Source organism: Pleurodeles waltl, chromosome 5 (assembly GCF_031143425.1).
Source record: "Pleurodeles waltl isolate 20211129_DDA chromosome 5, aPleWal1.hap1.20221129, whole genome shotgun sequence".
NCBI classification, from domain to species: domain Eukaryota; kingdom Metazoa; phylum Chordata; class Amphibia; order Caudata; family Salamandridae; genus Pleurodeles; species Pleurodeles waltl.
In genome coordinates, this window is record NC_090444.1 from 202,630,504 (window position 1) to 202,648,386 (window position 17,883).

At 41.8% G+C, this 17,883-nt stretch overlaps 1 protein-coding gene across 2 annotated transcripts in view; it reads right to left on the reverse strand.

Moving 5' to 3' along the window:
* Positions 1-4,841: 4,841 nt before the first annotated feature.
* The window catches only part of CENPF (centromere protein F), a 364,724-nt gene continuing 351,682 nt past the window's right edge, over positions 4,842-17,883 (reverse strand). For both annotated transcript variants that reach the window (XM_069233898.1, XM_069233897.1), the window contains exon 20: positions 4,842-5,157. In XM_069233898.1, the coding sequence (XP_069089999.1) occupies positions 4,969-5,157 (189 nt within the window). In that variant the 3' untranslated portion in view covers positions 4,842-4,968. The remainder of the gene's footprint in view (positions 5,158-17,883) is intronic.

Consider the following 17,883-nt stretch of genomic DNA (forward strand, 5'->3'; position numbering starts at 1 on the left):
TGAGGTGAAATGTCAGGCACTGTCAGGGCTTCTATACTTTTCTTTCTCAGACTTAAAAGTGAGAGGATTTATGTACCAATCAAGCTGGATACTGGGGGTAAGAAAGTTTTTTTTTTTTTTTTTTTTTGCACACAACCATATTTAAATGAACTGTGTAAATATTTCAGAATATATCAGAATTATGAACCCACAAATGAAGGACATTTTTTATTATTTCTCAAGTGTTTAAAGTAGGTGATGCAATTTTCACACATATTAATCTGTGCACTGTATAGTTTTATTAGTAAAACTGTATGTCTGTGCAAATGTAATGGTCATTTCAAATGAAAATGTGTTGTCTGTAATAGCAGCGTGCTACCACACCATGAATACTCCACTCTATGCCATCCCACTCTACAATACTCCACACTATTCCTCTGCACCACTCCACTGTAATCACTCCATGCCACTGTACTCTACGCCACTTCATGCTACACCTCTCTGCTCTACCCTTTACCACTCTACTCTATGCCAAGGCACTCTTCACCACTCTACTCTACACCACTGCGCTCTACTAATCCACTCTAGGCCACACTACTCTACACAACTTCACTCTATGCTGCTGTACTCTATGCCACTCTGCAGCACTGCATTCTTTGTCACTACACTCTATGCCAATGTACTTTACTCTGTAACACTCAATTATATGCCCTTGCACTATAGGCCAATCTACTGAATGCCACTCTAATCTACTCTGCACCACTGCACTCTACACTATTTCACTCTACCCCATTACACTCTAAGCAACAGCGTTGTACCCTGCACTATGCCACGTCACTCTACTCTGAAACACAATGTACCCCACACCACTACACGCTACTCCATCCCACTGCAATCTACTCTTAATCACTGCATGTCAATGCATTGTCACTGCATTCTACTCTGCATTACTGTACTCTTCGTAACTCTACTTCACTGCATTCTGACACTCTATTCTGCAACACTGCTCTGTCTGCCACTGAACTCTACTCCAATCTACACTACTATACTCTACTCTGCATCAGTCTACACCACTGCACTCTATGCCACTTGACTATACTCTACGCCACACACTATGGCACAGGTTTCTACTGTGCTAATGCCGTCTGCATCACTCAACTCTGCACCACTCCTCTCTACTATACACCACTCTAATCTACACCACTGCATTCTGCACCACTGCATTGTACGCTGCTGAATTATATGCCACTCTATGCACCGCCATACTATGCCACTACCAGAAACAACAGTCTTCCACTCCAATGTACAATCAACTCCACTCTTCGACCTTCCACTCTTCGCTACATCACTAACTTTTAGTCATGCTGAACAGCAGCCACGCTGATGAATAACACGGCTAAAACACATTGACAAAGCCTGTAGCTCTTGCATAGGCCAGGCCTATTGGCTTTGCCAATGCTTGTCTATCCTTTGCTCCCGTTCCACTTTTCATCTCCGTCCACTATTTCCTCCAGTTGGTTTGATTTCAGTCTCCAAACCAACCGTCTTCTATGTAAATCATGCTTAAGCGTGCTCTGGTAGGAGTTAGATTATATAAAATGCTAAATAAATTCTATAGTGATAATGTCTCTGTGTTTATGTGTCACATCCGTGCATCATGTTTTTTTCTTCTGAACGGAGGTGGAGGGTTTACATGGGTTAATACGAAAAAGTAAGAAAGCGCAGGTCAAACTTCCCGACTGCTGAAAGGATGTAGAGGACCAACAAACTGATATGGAGACGCTTGAGCAGGGACAGTGGAACTTTCCAAACAGAAAGTTTCTCATCTTGATATGATTTACACCTGAAGGTAAAATGAAAGATTTCTGGACACTTTAATCCGGAACTACTCCCCTAGAGTGCTCTCTCATTTCTGTGTGGTGACCTTAACACCAAACTAAGTTCGAGCTATTACGCATTATTGTGCAAACCCAACACTTATAAGTAGGTTTTTCTTGCGCTGCGACAAATAAATTTGGTTATGAGTAGGAGTCAGTTATATATAAAATGAGGATTAAAGGAGACATGCTCAGGGAACACACTATCTGGGAGAATCGGTGTAAGGTGAAGGTGAATTTCTGTCACAAAAATAATTACGGTAAAATACACCACTTTTATCTCTCTGCTTTAACCCAAATTGTTTAAAATATTATTCTGACACAAGCAAAACACGTCAGATGCCACCCTTAACAGTAAGGAATTATTCTTATAACCAATTGCTCTACGAATTTATTTCATGGATCACAAAAAACTACCGTACGAACGTTGTGTTTCAACATTATTGTATAACTGATATGCTTTATAAATGTTCGCAAACGTCAATTGATAGAGTTAGAGACTGGTAGTGAGGAGGAAACTCTCCAATGATTTCCCAAAAATGATTTTGCTGTGCTCACGGACTAATGGAAAGAGTAATCCACTGCTTATCGGTCAAAAAACAAAAAGACATCACCTTCTGAGATTTGCGAAAGCGGGAGACAGGGGAAAAGTGCAGAAGAAAATGTTCGCCACAGAAAACACATTTGGAATGTGCAGTTTTGATGACTAAGACGTTTCTATTGGCCACAGTGAGACAGCAAGGGGTTCTAAAAAGCTTATATTTTGGAAATACGGATCTAGTGCAAGGCAGCAAGATGGGAAGAGATATGGCAGTACCGGGGCAGTCCAACAATGAGTCAGGCAGCCAGATTCTGTACTTTTTAAGTGTTGCTGTAAGAAGATCAGGAAGAAATAAACAGAGCCAGATGACCAATGGGCAACGCGCATCATAAAAATGTCAGACCGGTCAGTATTAATTTATAAGGAGGTCTTGTTTATTCAGTATGTGATCTAGAAAGTCATCCAGTCCAACAAAGGAGGCTATCTTGGAATGGATTATGTAATAAAAAAGCTTTCAAGAATGGCCACCCATGCTATTACACAAGTGCCTAGAGGGGCTGCCATATTTGAAATCGATTTAGGTATAGTTTAGTAAAAAACATTCTAAATGGCTTTCCATGTTCTTCTGTGTACATTATAAGCTTAATGGGTCAAGTAACCTCTGTTAGTAGGACCATCGGAACAATAAGCCACTATTCAGAATGGGCTAGTGGGACAATACCTTCTTGTGCTTCCCTGTGGCGACGTCCCCGGGTGTCCTCAACTACTGATGGCCAGTGAAAAGATTAATTTGCCTTGTCACAGAGCTAGCCTTTTAGATACTCTTTTGTAGAGAGAAGTATAACCTAGAACATGTTTGTTGCTGGAAAAAAATACCAAATCTTAGTCATGTTTGCAGTCTGGGGTGCATTTTCAATATGAGGTTACTTTTGATTCTTTTCAACACTCTGATTTCAGGGCCATTCCTCACTGCTTGACAATACTTCCCAGGACCATTCGCTATTTCATCTTCGGAGGCGCTGTTTTAAGTCACTTACACAGTTTGAGCCAGATGCAAATTAAAAGCAGTCTTTAGAGACAAGGATACTTGGTCAAACTCCAGATCAAAGATTGTAAAAAGGACATTTCACTTATCTTTTTAAAGGCATCCAGCGACAGGAGCACTGTGTGCCGTGAGCATTCAACCCTGCTACACAAGGAACACTGCTCTGGAACGAGGACCCAATGCTTCACCTGTAGCTGCAGCCTTCAATCACATCTACATAAGTGAACCACACTATCTTTCAATTGGATGCTGCTGAAAAACATAAGTTAATTCAACAAAGTGACTAGAAGCTTGCTCCCTCCCTTTTGTTAGCCTCCGTGATGGGAGACTCTGGGCTGTATTCTTCTCACACCAATTCCTCGTGGAGGGTAGACAGTTTCCCTTACATTGGGTCTGCTGCTTGAACACATAGTGGTAGTCATAAGTCTTACAGTGCTTGCCTAAGACCACTGGTTTACTTCCTCAATGCATCCTTACCTTTTTTTATTTTTATTCCACCACTGTTCCACTGCCTTGTATTTTGGATCTGATGCCATTTCATTTTGTTTCTTTCATCTGTTATGTTAGCTCTCTATTTTAATTTGATATACAGTAGCACGGCCATGTTTTAATTTTTGATTCTTCGTTTTAAATCATCAGTTTTGATAAAGTTTTATTGTGAGGACCAAAATAAAGAAAATGGTCCCCTTTGGCCATTACTACGATTGCCCACTAATTCTGATGGACAACATAATAGGACTTAATGAGCCAATCAGAATTTTAAGAGCCATGGAAAATACAGCACGTGGGCGGCCATGTATGAATTATGCTTGCTGAAGTATAACAAAAGCAATTTAAATGATTGCCCAACTTTGAATGGTTTTGGTTACTTTATAACAAAAACAATTCCAAGATCACTGCAACGCCTGCACATACATGCAAGGACAGTTATCTTGTAATTAAGTTTTTCAAAACAAAGATAACAAATCTAATTAACAAACGCTGGCAAAGCAATAGGCCTGCAGCCAACACCAGATCTATCGGCATTGCCAATGTGTTATAACATTGCAGCCTTTGTGAAGTTTACAAAGACTGCAGAGTTTTACAAACCATTTAATAAAGTTGTATACCACTAGTATCAATCAAACCAGGCAACTAACGTGGCACCAGCACATCAATCCAGGTAGTATTTATTATTTAAGCTTGATGTTTCATAGAATCTATATAAAAACCCAGTGCAACTGCTGGTGAACACTAATGGTTAAAGAATGTTTTGGCTCTGAAACATTTTGGTACGCTAGTTTAATACAGCATCTAGGTACTTAATGAATACATTATTAATTACAATATTTTACAGTGTTTTGTACAAAAAGTTGGGTTGCAAATAAAAATACATATAAAATGAAGAACCTGGATAATATAAAGTTAATAAAAATGTACTATTGTTTTACTATACAACACTTAAAATGTACACCAACTGAAGTGGTTTAAGTTACAAAAAGTCAATGTTCTTCCACAACAAGAATTTGCTGGTAGAAAAGTGTAAACTATTGGACTTTACAATTCTCCCCTTCTACAGGCTGCTGAGGTAAATGTCTAGAACTCCTTGATCGACGCCTTTTTTGAGTTGTTGTGTTGTCTTGTGAGGCAGTTTTTCCAACCTTATTATGCTCTGACAAAGGAGAGTCCTCAGATCCTGTGCTGGATGATGCTGCAACTTTCTGAGCATCATTAAGCTAAAAAATAAAAAAGAAATAGCAATGTTAGTTGTTTTAAGAAACTCGGAGTGAACAGAAGAACAAGTCTGTTTCCCTGTAACCGAAGTGATCCAGTAAATTTCAAGCTGGTATCAACTTTCACTTTAGCCTAGCAAATGTGCGTGTGCTATGTGTGTGCTAAAGGAAGGAAACGTTTCTAGGCAGGGCCTGCTATTTTGTCTTTCCCTTAGTGCTACTTCAGGAAGGCTGATGACAGCCACGTAGAGGGGCCAATTCACAAACTGCATTTTGTAGTATGTTTAGTAGTACTACAATAGTATTAGTAACTCAATACAAACTGCTGTTCACAAACAAACCATTCAACAAATAGGCCACCGATTCTCCTACATCTTATGTGCTGAGATCTCCACACAAATAGGTATACTTTTTAGTAGTAAACGTGTGAGGGAAAGCAAGGGGGAGTGACTGGGGAAAGGGGAATATCTATGACTAAAGGGAAGGGGATTGGGAAGGAGTAAAAAGGAATTAAGGCAGGGTTAGGAAAGGGTCCAGGGAGGGACATGGCCCCACCAACAAAAGAGTAAGCCCTTTTCTAGTCACAAACCACACTTCTACAGCTAATACATCCAAAAATGACTAAAGTAAGTCGAGCACCACCACAGGTACTGCAACACCCTTCACAGAATATCATGGTGGAATGGATTTAAAATGAAACCCCATCGGTTGTCACCTAACACTATTTTTAACATTACATATGTTACCTACTGCCATATAGTTGCAACTCTCTACTATTGTTATCGTAAAACTGGAATAAAGAATTAAATAATCCCATAAAAATAATGCTAAAATAAAGTAATTTTTAAAAAATCAAACTAAATTTTTTGTAATGCTAACAAATAAATACAAAATTATAATTATTTTAAAATAATTGAATTACCTTTCTAATTTAGAAATTAATATAAATGTAATTGAAAAAATCATATTAGATTCTGCACAACTTCTAATAACATGTTAATACATAATCAATATTACGTTTACCTTAAGTAGCTTTAGTTTTAAAATTCTTTGAAACATTTAGTTTTTAAAAATTTACATTTACTATAATTCAATGTATTAAAGATGTAATTTAAAAATTACTTAATAGTGTAGCAACATTAAAAAAATAATTTACTTTTTAAGTACACATGTAAAATTATTCACCATACTATTGGTATATATTTTTTAAACTTCAACAAACTAGTATTTATGTCCCTATTCTTCATGTCTGAAGATCCCAGCCAGAACATTACATCTGAAAACTAACCCATCAAAACAATGTCATGAACTTTTGACAGTTGATCAACATCCCCTCTCTGGAAAATCAATATAAAGGTGGGATCCAAACTATCCCATTTTCTTCCAGAGCCAAGTTCTGCTTGACCAAGAAAGGAAGTGCTGCTGCAGAGTATTTCAAAGAGCTGCTGGGAGCCAGGGCTGGTGTCTGTTTAACAGCCAATCTTGCGAGGTGATAGGACATCACCTTAAGTCTGCACAAGTTGATGGAGAAGCTGAGGGTCTGCCTAAGTCCTAAAAGCATGGCTGCCTGCTCAGAGAAGGAAGGAGTGTGTATGTGGGAGGAGGGAGACCAGGTGAAGCCCAGCCATGTTCCTGAAGCGTAAAGTACCCAAAAGACCAGACTTGTTACTGGGAGAGTACCCTGCAACTACCCGAGCTGTGAGGAGACACTTTGCCTTCCTGACTGGTTCATGCTGTCAACTGCATATAGTATAGACAGCCACCAAACAACACCATGCAGTCTGGCATTACTTTTACAGTAACAGCAGGATCTGATTTGCTGCTCACCCCCCACTGGAATGGAGGCTGCTCACCCCCCACTGGAATGGAGGCTGCTCACCCCCCACTGGAATGTGTGACTGCTACCTGGGTCATCCGTGAGTTCTTCCCTAGCGCAGCGATCCAAGAAGTGGAGCCACAGCTCGCAATCCCACACCCCTTGGCTAAGGAACTGACAGTGAAACCAAGAAGGGCACACCACCAAGCTCGGCAACAAACCACATCCTAGCGAACAGGTTACATGAGGCCTGAGAATGAAACCTGTCTTGGACTGAGAAGGATAATCCTACATATTAGGGAGATTAATGACTGTCAGCATGAACTCGTTTTCCTCAAGACAGTTGACATATTGACCTACAAGTTACCAAGCAGATTTGCTGCTCATCAAGCCTGAATTATGAGCTTGCAACTGTGCCCAATTTAGATTTATGGCCTTGTTATCACTAACAGATCTCTGTAGTTGGTGTAAGAACTGCTAAGCCAGGTTGGGGCCCTGTAGGTGTACAGTGTGAAACCTTGTAGGTGAACCCCCATTACTGTGTCACCCTATTTTACTGAAAACAATGAATAGATCATGGAGCTAATTTTCAAAATAGGAACTCTCACCAAACGTGTTCATTTTCGTTCACTCTAAAACTAAAGTTCTAACACTGAACATTAGAAGTTTAAAAAAATGGTTGGTTTAGTGCCTTTGATATACAGGACATCAGAGGTAAATGATCCCTAGCACTATGACTGTGGCCCGGTAGCCTACCTGCCCTCAGACCCCTAGGAAGAAGATCTGATGACTATGTCTGTCTGCCTTTTCACAGTGAATAAAGTTGAACGAGGTTATATAGCTTATGCCCAAACAGCAACAAAGTGATGAATTTAATGCTGGACAAATACTCCAACATCTCAGCATTTAGATGCTGGCCTCAGAATCCTGTAAATATCAGCACTTGGGTAAAGTGGCACTTAATTGAGTGCGCTTAAAAAATACCACACCAAACAGAGTTGGGCGGGTCACGTGAGGAATCTGGACTTAGACAGAGCATCCAGCAGCAAGAGTGTTACCAAAGGCCACTAACTTGTTCTTCTGATGGATTTTTCTAACTGCAGATGACTCACCTTTAGAATAGATACCAAAGCAATACCTTCCAAAGTGGAGTATGGAATGCCCACAAAATTGGTGGTTGCGCAGGGGAGGAGTCATCTCCATCAGAGAAAATACTTTCTTGTGTGAGAGGAAAAAATCAAGTGCATTGCCATTTTCTCGGAGACTGTCACATGACCAAACATTCATGAGCATATTTGCTAATGTATAAATGGCATTCACAAAAGAACCAGGATATTCCTGGAAATCTTTTTCGAATTTCAGAAAAAGTCACCCCATATACAGGAAGAATCATCTGAGTAAATTATGGCTTTTTAATGATTTTAGCCTTACAAGGTTTCAGTCTTCATACGTAAGGCAACACAGGTGCCATTCATTTAGTGAACATCTCGGGGTGGAATGTACCCAAAATGGAAATAACCCTGCTGAACTCGTAATCTTGCCCTACCATAACGAATTGCAGATTCCTGCAATGCTTTGGGTGGCTATCTGTACTGCAAAAGTCTATGTTGAACAGGTACTCCCCGTTGCAAAGCCGAGTGATATCTTGAAGCATGATCATATAAGACTATTTACATGACATAGGTCTAATAGGCAGCCATACTACTGATTGTTTTCTTCTCACTGGAAGCACCCATAGTAAACTCTTTTGTTTGTCTGCCAGGTGGGCAGTTCTCCTGCAGTATCAGCAGAGGCTTCTTCAGGCGATCCTGTGGTGCTATTGTGTGTGCGTTTAGGGTGAGAGGGAGAATGTTCTTCAACAAACATTTTAATAACCTCAAAACTGTCACAAAGTTAAGGGTATTGGACACCTGTCTCTAAATTGATTTTCTTCAAACCCTGGAAATGTTCAGAAATTCTGAACCACATACTGGTTTTCAAAATGCAGGGCTGAGAGGGGCTGAAACTAGTCAGCCTGGGTACCAATTGGACAGCTCCTCTTTGAGTATGGTTTTTCTTTGCTGCACCCTTCTGTTACTGCAACCCAGCTGATAGGTGTGACCCAGATCCGCCTTTATGTCAGGTAGAATGTCATACTTAAATTTGCATCTAGAAAGATGCGAGTGCAGTCACACCGTGCTTCGTAGCATAGCCACACAGGCAATTAATCATAATTCGGCACTCTAGGGCACCCACTGCAATGTCAATGATGGAAGCAAAGGCCAACTTTCCTCTTTGGTGGATATTTGTGGCATAGCTTTCTTATGCTCAGGAATATATCACAAGATAGTACAATTGTGTGCCAGACAATAGTATAGTCGTTATAGGCAGAGTACTGGCACCTTCAAGATAGTGTCTGCTATGAACTCCATTATTTCCTTATACTGATCTTTTCTTTTCAGACAAGAAGCATTTGTGGCCAAGGGGTTCCTTGGTCACTTTTGGGCAGCTATAACTATTAGTGAATTCGTTTTTGCGTGGACTGATGTGAGATTTGGTGTCATGTATTTATTGAGTCATGGTGACAGAAACTTTTGTGTTTAGGTGTAAAAGGCACAGTATTGACAGAAACTGCTAGAGAGAGAGAATTGTGGATTTCTGTCCTTAACGGAATTTCCACACACTTTGTGGTATGATAAGTTGTGTAAGCCTGGAGCAGTGTTCTGTTTGGTTTGTATTGCTTGAATTTGACTTGCAGGTGTAACAGTCCTTTTTCCTTGGCAGTTTCTGTGTACAATGCAGAGTGCCATGAGCATTGCTCTCCTAGTTATAGGTAGCCAGTGGAGCAATTGCAGGTCTGGAGTCATGCGTTCTCTTGGGTGAAGGGGGAGAAGTGGTGTTGCGGCACCATTTTGGATGAGCTGAATTTTGTATGTGATTAATGCAGGTGCGCCAAGTTAAAAGCTGCTGGCACCATTAAGTTTGGAGAGTGTCAGGCTGGCTTGCACTTTATGTTGGTGTGCATGATATAAGGTCATAAGGCGATTAGGCTGGGACTTTTGCCATTGCCCACCGGTTATAATTTCTATCTTTGCGCTTTAAATGATTATTCATCATTATTTAAATGATTATTCATCCTCCACATGTCTATGGCATGAAGGCAGTGATCAAGTAGTGAACTATGCAGGTCTATGGGTTATCCATTTAAAAAATATTATGGGTGCCATCTGCATAGTTGTAACAAGTGAGGTTGTCTAATTTGATAAGGGGGGGGGGTTAGGGGGGTAGGTAGAATTTGAATAATAGAGGGGATTTGATGGACCCCCTTAGATTTTTATCATAAAAGTCTTGTGATTGTGGTGTTTATGTGTTTAGGCAGTCTGACTTGTGGAATTCTACTACAATTGTATGCAGTTCTTTAGAAGGTGCGGTCCGCTTCAGTTATGCGCATAGTGGTGTCTTTTTCTGGTTCAGATGGCTCTATTATAGGCTCTATTACAGTGGCATGGCATGCTTTTGCTTGTTTCATCTCCTGATTTTTTCCATTTGAGTTGTTGTATGTGGAGTTGAGTTTTCATACTTTGATGTTATTATTAACCCATGTGGTATTCTTTTATTGGTCAACACTGGATGTGGTTATTGTTGGTATCTGTTTGTCCAGTCGTAGAAGGTGCGTGTGTCTTTCGGCCGCATATTGATTGAGGTTCTTTCGAGGTGGGTATTGAGTTGCTGGTTATCTAAATTTTTTTCCATTGGTTGTACAAGTTTCTGTTAGCTTTTGTCATTTTCAAAGTGTTGTTATTGATAAGTGTAGATCCTGTAACTGATTATGTTGTGGTCACCATTGTCCAAAGGTTGAAAATATGACATCTAACGCACACTGGGCAGTAAGTTGCACCAGAGAGGATTTGCTGTAGGTTGAAGGCTTTAAGGTTGGTTGCGATAGCTATGGTTGAATTCTTCTGGTCAAACCATATGTTGAGGTATACTAGAATGGAATGGGGTGACATGTTATCATTAAGAATTCACAGCAGTCTATGATGAGGTTCTTATTTGTAGTGGGTTTTAATTTTGCCAATACAGTTTTTGTTAATGATGAGAAAATCAGGAGGGATGGCGCTGAGGCATGTGGGAGCAGAGTCTTGCCTCCACCTCCCCCCCCAACCCCTCTCCCACCAAACACACACGAGTAGCATTAATGGGAAGGAGGAAGATAAAGGGCCCGGGAGAGAGAGAAATCATATGTATATGCATTGAAAAAATAACAAAGAAAAGGAAACGGAGTGAGAGGAACAAGCCAAACATAGGGTGAAAAATCAAATAAGGGAGGAGTTGGGCTGTAGGACAAAGAGTGTGCAGTATGAGCAGAGATCATGGAACAAAACATAGACTCTCTTGGAGATATAAAGGAGAAGTAAAAGCAAAACTGGTCCACAACTTCAGCAGTGAAGGATACAATTACGTCAATCAAAAGCAAGAGTAAAGGAGAAATGCTCCAGGAGCAGGACAGACAAGAACAGGGAGGAAAGCCATCCAACAAAGAGCAGGGAATAGAGATAGGCTAGAAAACCATACAATCATAAGCAATGGGCTGACCCAAAGCCTAGGTGTCGTATTGGCTGCAATATGTGACAGACAGTTGAAGCTTTGTATAGTGAAACCACAAAAACAATGCATTATTTGTTGAAATGTAAAGAAGAAATCTGTGTTACAGATCAATAGGGACCCTCTCTTTGCAAATTATCTTCGATTTTACATTCTATTCCTAGTTGCCTACAGCTTTAAAGGGCCAGGTGGAAGGACAGGATATAAAATGAAAGTGGTTGCAAGGCAAAGCAGGACAGCAACGAGACACTGGAGCGGGGAGTTCCAGCAAGGAAGGTGAGACTGGTGAAGGCAGAGACAACAATGAGAGCGGTAGGAAACAAAAGCCTGGTTCTACTTGAAAGTTTTTCACATTTTCCCCAAGATGCTGCCACCTGCTCCTAGATATCTTTTGGTGTGCTATAGTTGTTTTTTGGGACGGTGTGTACTCTGGAATGTGTGTGGATGATCATAGGCTTTGCTGCCAAGTGATCCGTGAGCGCATCTGACAAAGACAAAAACAGATAAAACACTCATACACAGGGGAACTCGTACAAGGACTCTCAGGATGGAAACAGTGCTTAAGTGTCCACTACTTCTAACCCTCAACCCAATACTTATTCCCCTTTCCTCAGAATACCCCAACCCAGCTGTCCCTCACTTAAGAACAATTGGGATCTTGACTTATCTTTCTCACCTCTGGTCTCTCTGTGCATCTCAGCTTGATCTTGCTCTTTTCTCTCGGATCGCTCTCTTATGTCTGACTATGGCGTCTATTGTCTCAATTCTTTAGTGCTGCCTCTCATAATCTGTCCTTTAAGGAATCTCTTCATTTCTCCTCTCTGCCTTCGAGACCTCTGTTCCTTCGAGACCTCCATTCCTTAATTGCTTCTGTTGGAGACGTCATGGGTAAGGAGCTCTCAGCCACCCCTTTTTCTTCAGATACAAAGCAAAGAGCTAAAGTATGAAAGAAGGGTCTGATAGCAATGACCGATGCTCCTCACCCAATCCCTTCAGTTCCTTTTTTTTCCTTTCTTGATAGAAAAATAAGCTTAGTGTCCTAGAGCAAACCAAGCAAGAAAGCATTGAATCAGAAGATAGAGTGGAAATGCCAACTGGGTAATCCACTGTGTTGTCAGGCCATCATTTGCCTTCCATTGTCTAACACTTCACAGTGAGTGATTTCCCCACGAAAGCACCAATATCATCACTACATACACAATGAAGAAATTCTGGGTGGTCATAGTACAAGGTAAAATTGTAAAGAGCCTCAATTTCAATTCACACACTTGTGCATGCACAATGCAGTGCTGACCCAAGTATACCAACAATGGGGCCAGCTATAAACTGCTATATTTCCTGATCAGTTGACCAGTAAAACAGAAAGGGAAGTGGATTCTACTTTTCCTACTATTCCGATTATTTCTAAGTTGATCATGTTGCATGATCCTGGTGTCTACCAGACAGCCTAAGGCTCTGTAGAAATGTGTATTAATACAGCCATTAGAATATAAGTGTATGTGTATGTGTATATGTGTGTGTGTGTGTGTGTGTGTGTGTGTGTGTACGTATATATAAACATACACACACTCGTTCTAATGGCATACTTGGGTCAGCACTGCATTGTGCACCTAAGGAAGTGGGGGTTCCATCGCGTACAAAAGCCCATTTTGTTATTTGCTTTTGAACCTTCAAGTTTTTGGACCTCTGCTGTAAGTCTCCCTTGCTGGAATCTCACTCACTGTAAGCCTCAGTGCAAAATGTTATGATTAGACACACTAGTGCCTTCCTCCTAAAATGAGGTCTACTAGTGCACAGCTAGGGAAGGAGACTCTGTCCAAGTTATGCTTGACCAAGAATACACCTGTGTGCACATTATTGTAGACAACCCGGCTGAGGCCTTTTAAATCAATATGAAATCCAAAAAGAAATGCTACCACTCTTTCTGCGAGTAAATTATGCCTAATCAAAACATTTGACAGGCATGAGGTAGAATGTGTGTATTTTAAAATTGGATAAGATTCACCTGAGGCAGCCTTGATGAAATTTAAGCTTTGGCCCACCCTGCTGCCCAAGATAATTATCCTGTTGGACAGCTAGCACTCCAAAGCATACACTGAACATTAGTCCCATTTTGGCGGATTCGCCTTCTCCTGAAAGGAAAATGGGGGCATGGGTGAAATGTCCAGAAGTGATCAGCCTCCACTCTCTGACAAGCAAGGGCAGGACGCTGCCACAGTAGGCAAAACCAAGGAAAGCAGATGTCTCACTCCAGCTGCCACATGTGAAGTTTCTTTGAAGCTTGAAGAGAGGAAATCCCGTCTTGGTAGATGAACTTTGGCTAAGACTGGGGAATCTTTTCCAAAGTTTCTTCAATCTGCTTTTTTCACATTTACTATAAAACTGTGCAGGGGGATGGAGTTGGACAACCACTGGGCTGCTCTGAGGAAGAGCCAAGTAATTTGTGAAATGGTGATGTAGGATTTCTGGATATCTAGAACTCTCCACTTCCGTTTTTAAACCATTGCACGGGGAAGGACAGTTGAGAAGAGGAGACACAGAACATGAACGACACAGACCACTCTGCTGATTAATCTCGGTCAAGGGTGTGGGGGACCTACTCTGGGTTGGTATACTTGGACTTTTGTTGGACTTTGTCTCCACCCCACATCCATTTGAGGTTAATAGAAGATGGATTTACCAGGTACCTTGAAGGAACATGCCTCCCATGTATTTCTGTAAATTGGTCCCACTATGGGAGCATGGGAGGCATTAGGCAAGAATCCTGCTTTGTGCACAGGCACCCTGTAGGTGGCAAAAACCTTGGTCCAGGGGGAATGTAGGCAGAGAGGGTGGTCAACATGAGAAGCATTGGGTGCTGCAGCAGGAAAGATTCAGTCACAAGAGTGTTAAGGGCTAAAATGGGGGAGGGAGCAGACCTAAAGCTCTTTTCAGACCACTTGTAAGCAAAGAGGGCCTAAAAAACCCACTGTCGGTGGCTAAAGTACAATATCACGCACAAAGCAACATAAACCTTACTGCAACAAGCTTTTCAGGGCAGCAATATTTTAATTTTAAAAAGTACTTTTAGTTTTGCTATTGACATCTGCAGCAGTGTCCTACGTGTTGGGGCTCCACCTCATGTTTTCAGCCAAGCAGAATTCAGAAAACACTGCCAAGGAGCCTGTTGCTGAAAGGTCATGGTATTTACAAATCTGAACGCCCCATGTGGGGCTCCCCAAGACCCACTGCATTTAGCTCCCTGAACCTCTGCATTGGGGAAGTAGGGGGATGCAGGGTAAGGAGAGAGGGAGCTGGTCTTCTCCACCCAGCTTGGAGATAGGGGTGCCGGGTGGGTGGAGGAGCCAGATGTTGAGTGACTGGTGTCCCATAAAAGGCAGGGATACACACTAGAGCACCAGTGGGCACAACAAATGGAAGAGGAAAAAGGGAAGTTCTCTGGCTGCATCGTTGGCCGCACCAAAGTCATCTCAGAAACACAGCCTTGGGGCAAGGCATCAACCCACAGACCTTGCATATTTCTCTGCTGTGGCAAAAGAAGGACAGGGACACCACACAGTGTGTTTTTGTCTTGAAAGCCCTATCAAGAGCAAGTCAGCCCTCACCAACGTTTACTTGGTTTCTAATATTGTGGTACCCTTAAACTTCTAGGACCAGCATCAGTGACGCTGCATGGAGTACGATTTTAGTGTGCCCTGGTAGACCATAGACCATTGAGTTTCTGGGTCGTCTGTGGTCACACGAGGCAACCTATTTCAATTGCTCATCATTTTGAAATGTTTACATAGGAACATATGTCAAAACACATTGGGGGTTATTACAACTTTGGAGGAGGTGTTAATCCGTCCCAAAAGTGACGGTAAAGTGACGGATATACCACCAGCCGTATTACGAGTCCATTATATCCTATGGAAATCGTAATACGGCTGGTGGTATATCCGTCAAATTTGGGACGGATTAACACCTCCTCCAAAGTTGTAATAACCCCCTTAGTGATAGGTTCTTTTACATCGAAGGCGTAACATGCATACTTGTGGTAACATTCTGAAATGTCTGACACTGGTGCAATTTTTTTTTATTTTTTATTATTAGTAAATGTATGGTGATACCATGTAATCTGGCTTTTGTACAGTTACATACACATTTGTTAAATTAATGGGTAAGCTCAGGTTTTAGAGGTAAGGGTCTGCTGGTGTGCAAACAGTTAAAGGTGTGTCAGACTTACTGGGTCTAGTCTACATTTTACTCAGCAAATTCAACATAGTGTGCACACCCTGTACTTAATAGTTTTCTCAGTGGAGGGGGGTTGGTACATAGTCTTTAGTTTTGTACGTATTAAATTACATTCCTTTTTTTAAACAAAAGGCTGTCTTTGGAAGTGCTTTACTGAGTGTTAATTGTTATGTTGGTAAGTTCTGACTTTGTAGCTCACAACACGTCCCCAAGTAAGGTTGGATTGCTCCATCTCACTGCCTGAAGTCAATGGATAAAATGAGTTCCCAGTTTCGGGACTTGACACATGGGGGCCACTGTACAGCAGAGGCGAAGACTCCATCGTCACACTTGGGGCCCAGTAATGTTTGATTGCTCCGGGAACCATCAATCCAGATTCCTAACAGTACATATGGATAGTACAGATAGTTATCCACATCTACTTTGCAAGCCTGTATAACCATTGCCTCTACATTAGTCCAACCCACATACTTCATCATTAATGATAAATTGATTTCAATTCCTAAATGTTCATAGATAGGAGTAAGGATTATAAATTTAGAATGCAAACATGGTGGTGCCATATAGGAATCCATGATTATGGGTACTGCTCAACAGATAAGGAAGGTGATCCCTATCATGCCACTCTACACCTATGGTCACCATTGTGGGCGAACTCCCTATACTGCTGAGGCACTACCACTCTCCTGGTTGCAACAGGTGGGGGGTCTCTGGCCTCAGTGTACAGGAGTCCGCTTCCCAATACACCCTGTGGGAGCCACCAACATCTCCCTTCTCCTGTTCAGCTGCTTGCAGCCTCAGGCCTTCAAGAGTAGGATAGGTTCTCTGTGTACAGCACAGCTGGTCCCTAGAGGATCCTCCAGGGCCCAAGAGCTCTATGTGGTAAGGATCACGTTTCATGGTCTCAGGTCCCTTAGAGGATTATAAAACTTGTTCCTGAGATGAGGAGTCTTGGGCTTGTTGCTGTACAGAAGCTGGTCCCTTAGTCTTCCTGCCCTTTCTCTAGGAAGTTTGGGCCATTATTCCAGGCTCCAACACTTCTCTTTCACCCTGTGTTCAGCTCTGTGATCTAGTCTTCATACACACCATCTCAGGAATTTCCAGCATGGCTCCATGGGTTTTAAATTCTACCTCAGCCCAACCTTTGGACTCCAGGTCATTCTGACATTCAACTAGGACCTATTACAGGCCAGTAACCCATCCCCATTCTAATGTCACGATAACCATGGGATGGGCCTTAGTTAAATTTTCAGTGTTGATGACTGTATAAGTTTGTCCAGCCAGATACTGTTCTGGCAAACCAGTTTTTCTGTCACCATGGTGACACTGACACAGGCATCCCTCAGGGCTTCTACCTTAGCCACATTAATCAAGGGATGCTGTCTGTATTTGTTCACATTAGGGGGCCAGAAAGCAAGGTTGGCAACATCTATCCCACCCTCAGAAACTAAAGTAGCTTCAGTGTGAACCCTGATTTGCTCTGGGCACAATGTTGATCCCACCAGGAGACTGGCTATGCCAGTGCTAGCTGGTGCAGTACTAGGGGGATTCTCTTCGGGACCTGCCAAGTCTCCACTTTGGTGTCCATTCTGCTTACAGTTGAAAGACCAGGCCTTTTTGAGATCAACGTTTTTACCCTTGTACCCATGTGAAGATTGTGAAGAGACTCAGGCCCACCCTCCTGCTCAGGTTTTTTGGGAGGCTTTGTAATCCCTTTCTTTTGGTCACCCCCAGTGGAAGTCTTGGTCACCCTAGCCTTGACCCAATGGTCTGCCTTGATTTGCAATTCTTGGGGAGAAGTTGGACTTACGTCTACCACATATTGATACAACTTGTCATTGAAACAGTTATTTAAAAGATGATCTTTCATAAACAAATTATAAAGCCCGTCTTAGTCATGCACTCCACTTCCAGTTATCCAACTAGCTAGTGTTTTCACTGAGTAGTCTACAAAATCAACCCAGGATTGGCTCGAGGTTTTGTGAGCCTTCCTGAACCTAATTCTATACTCCTCAGTGGTGAATCCAAAGCCCTCAATCAGGTTAGCCTTCATGTGGTCATAGGATTAAGCATCTGCACCAGTGTGTGCGAGGAGC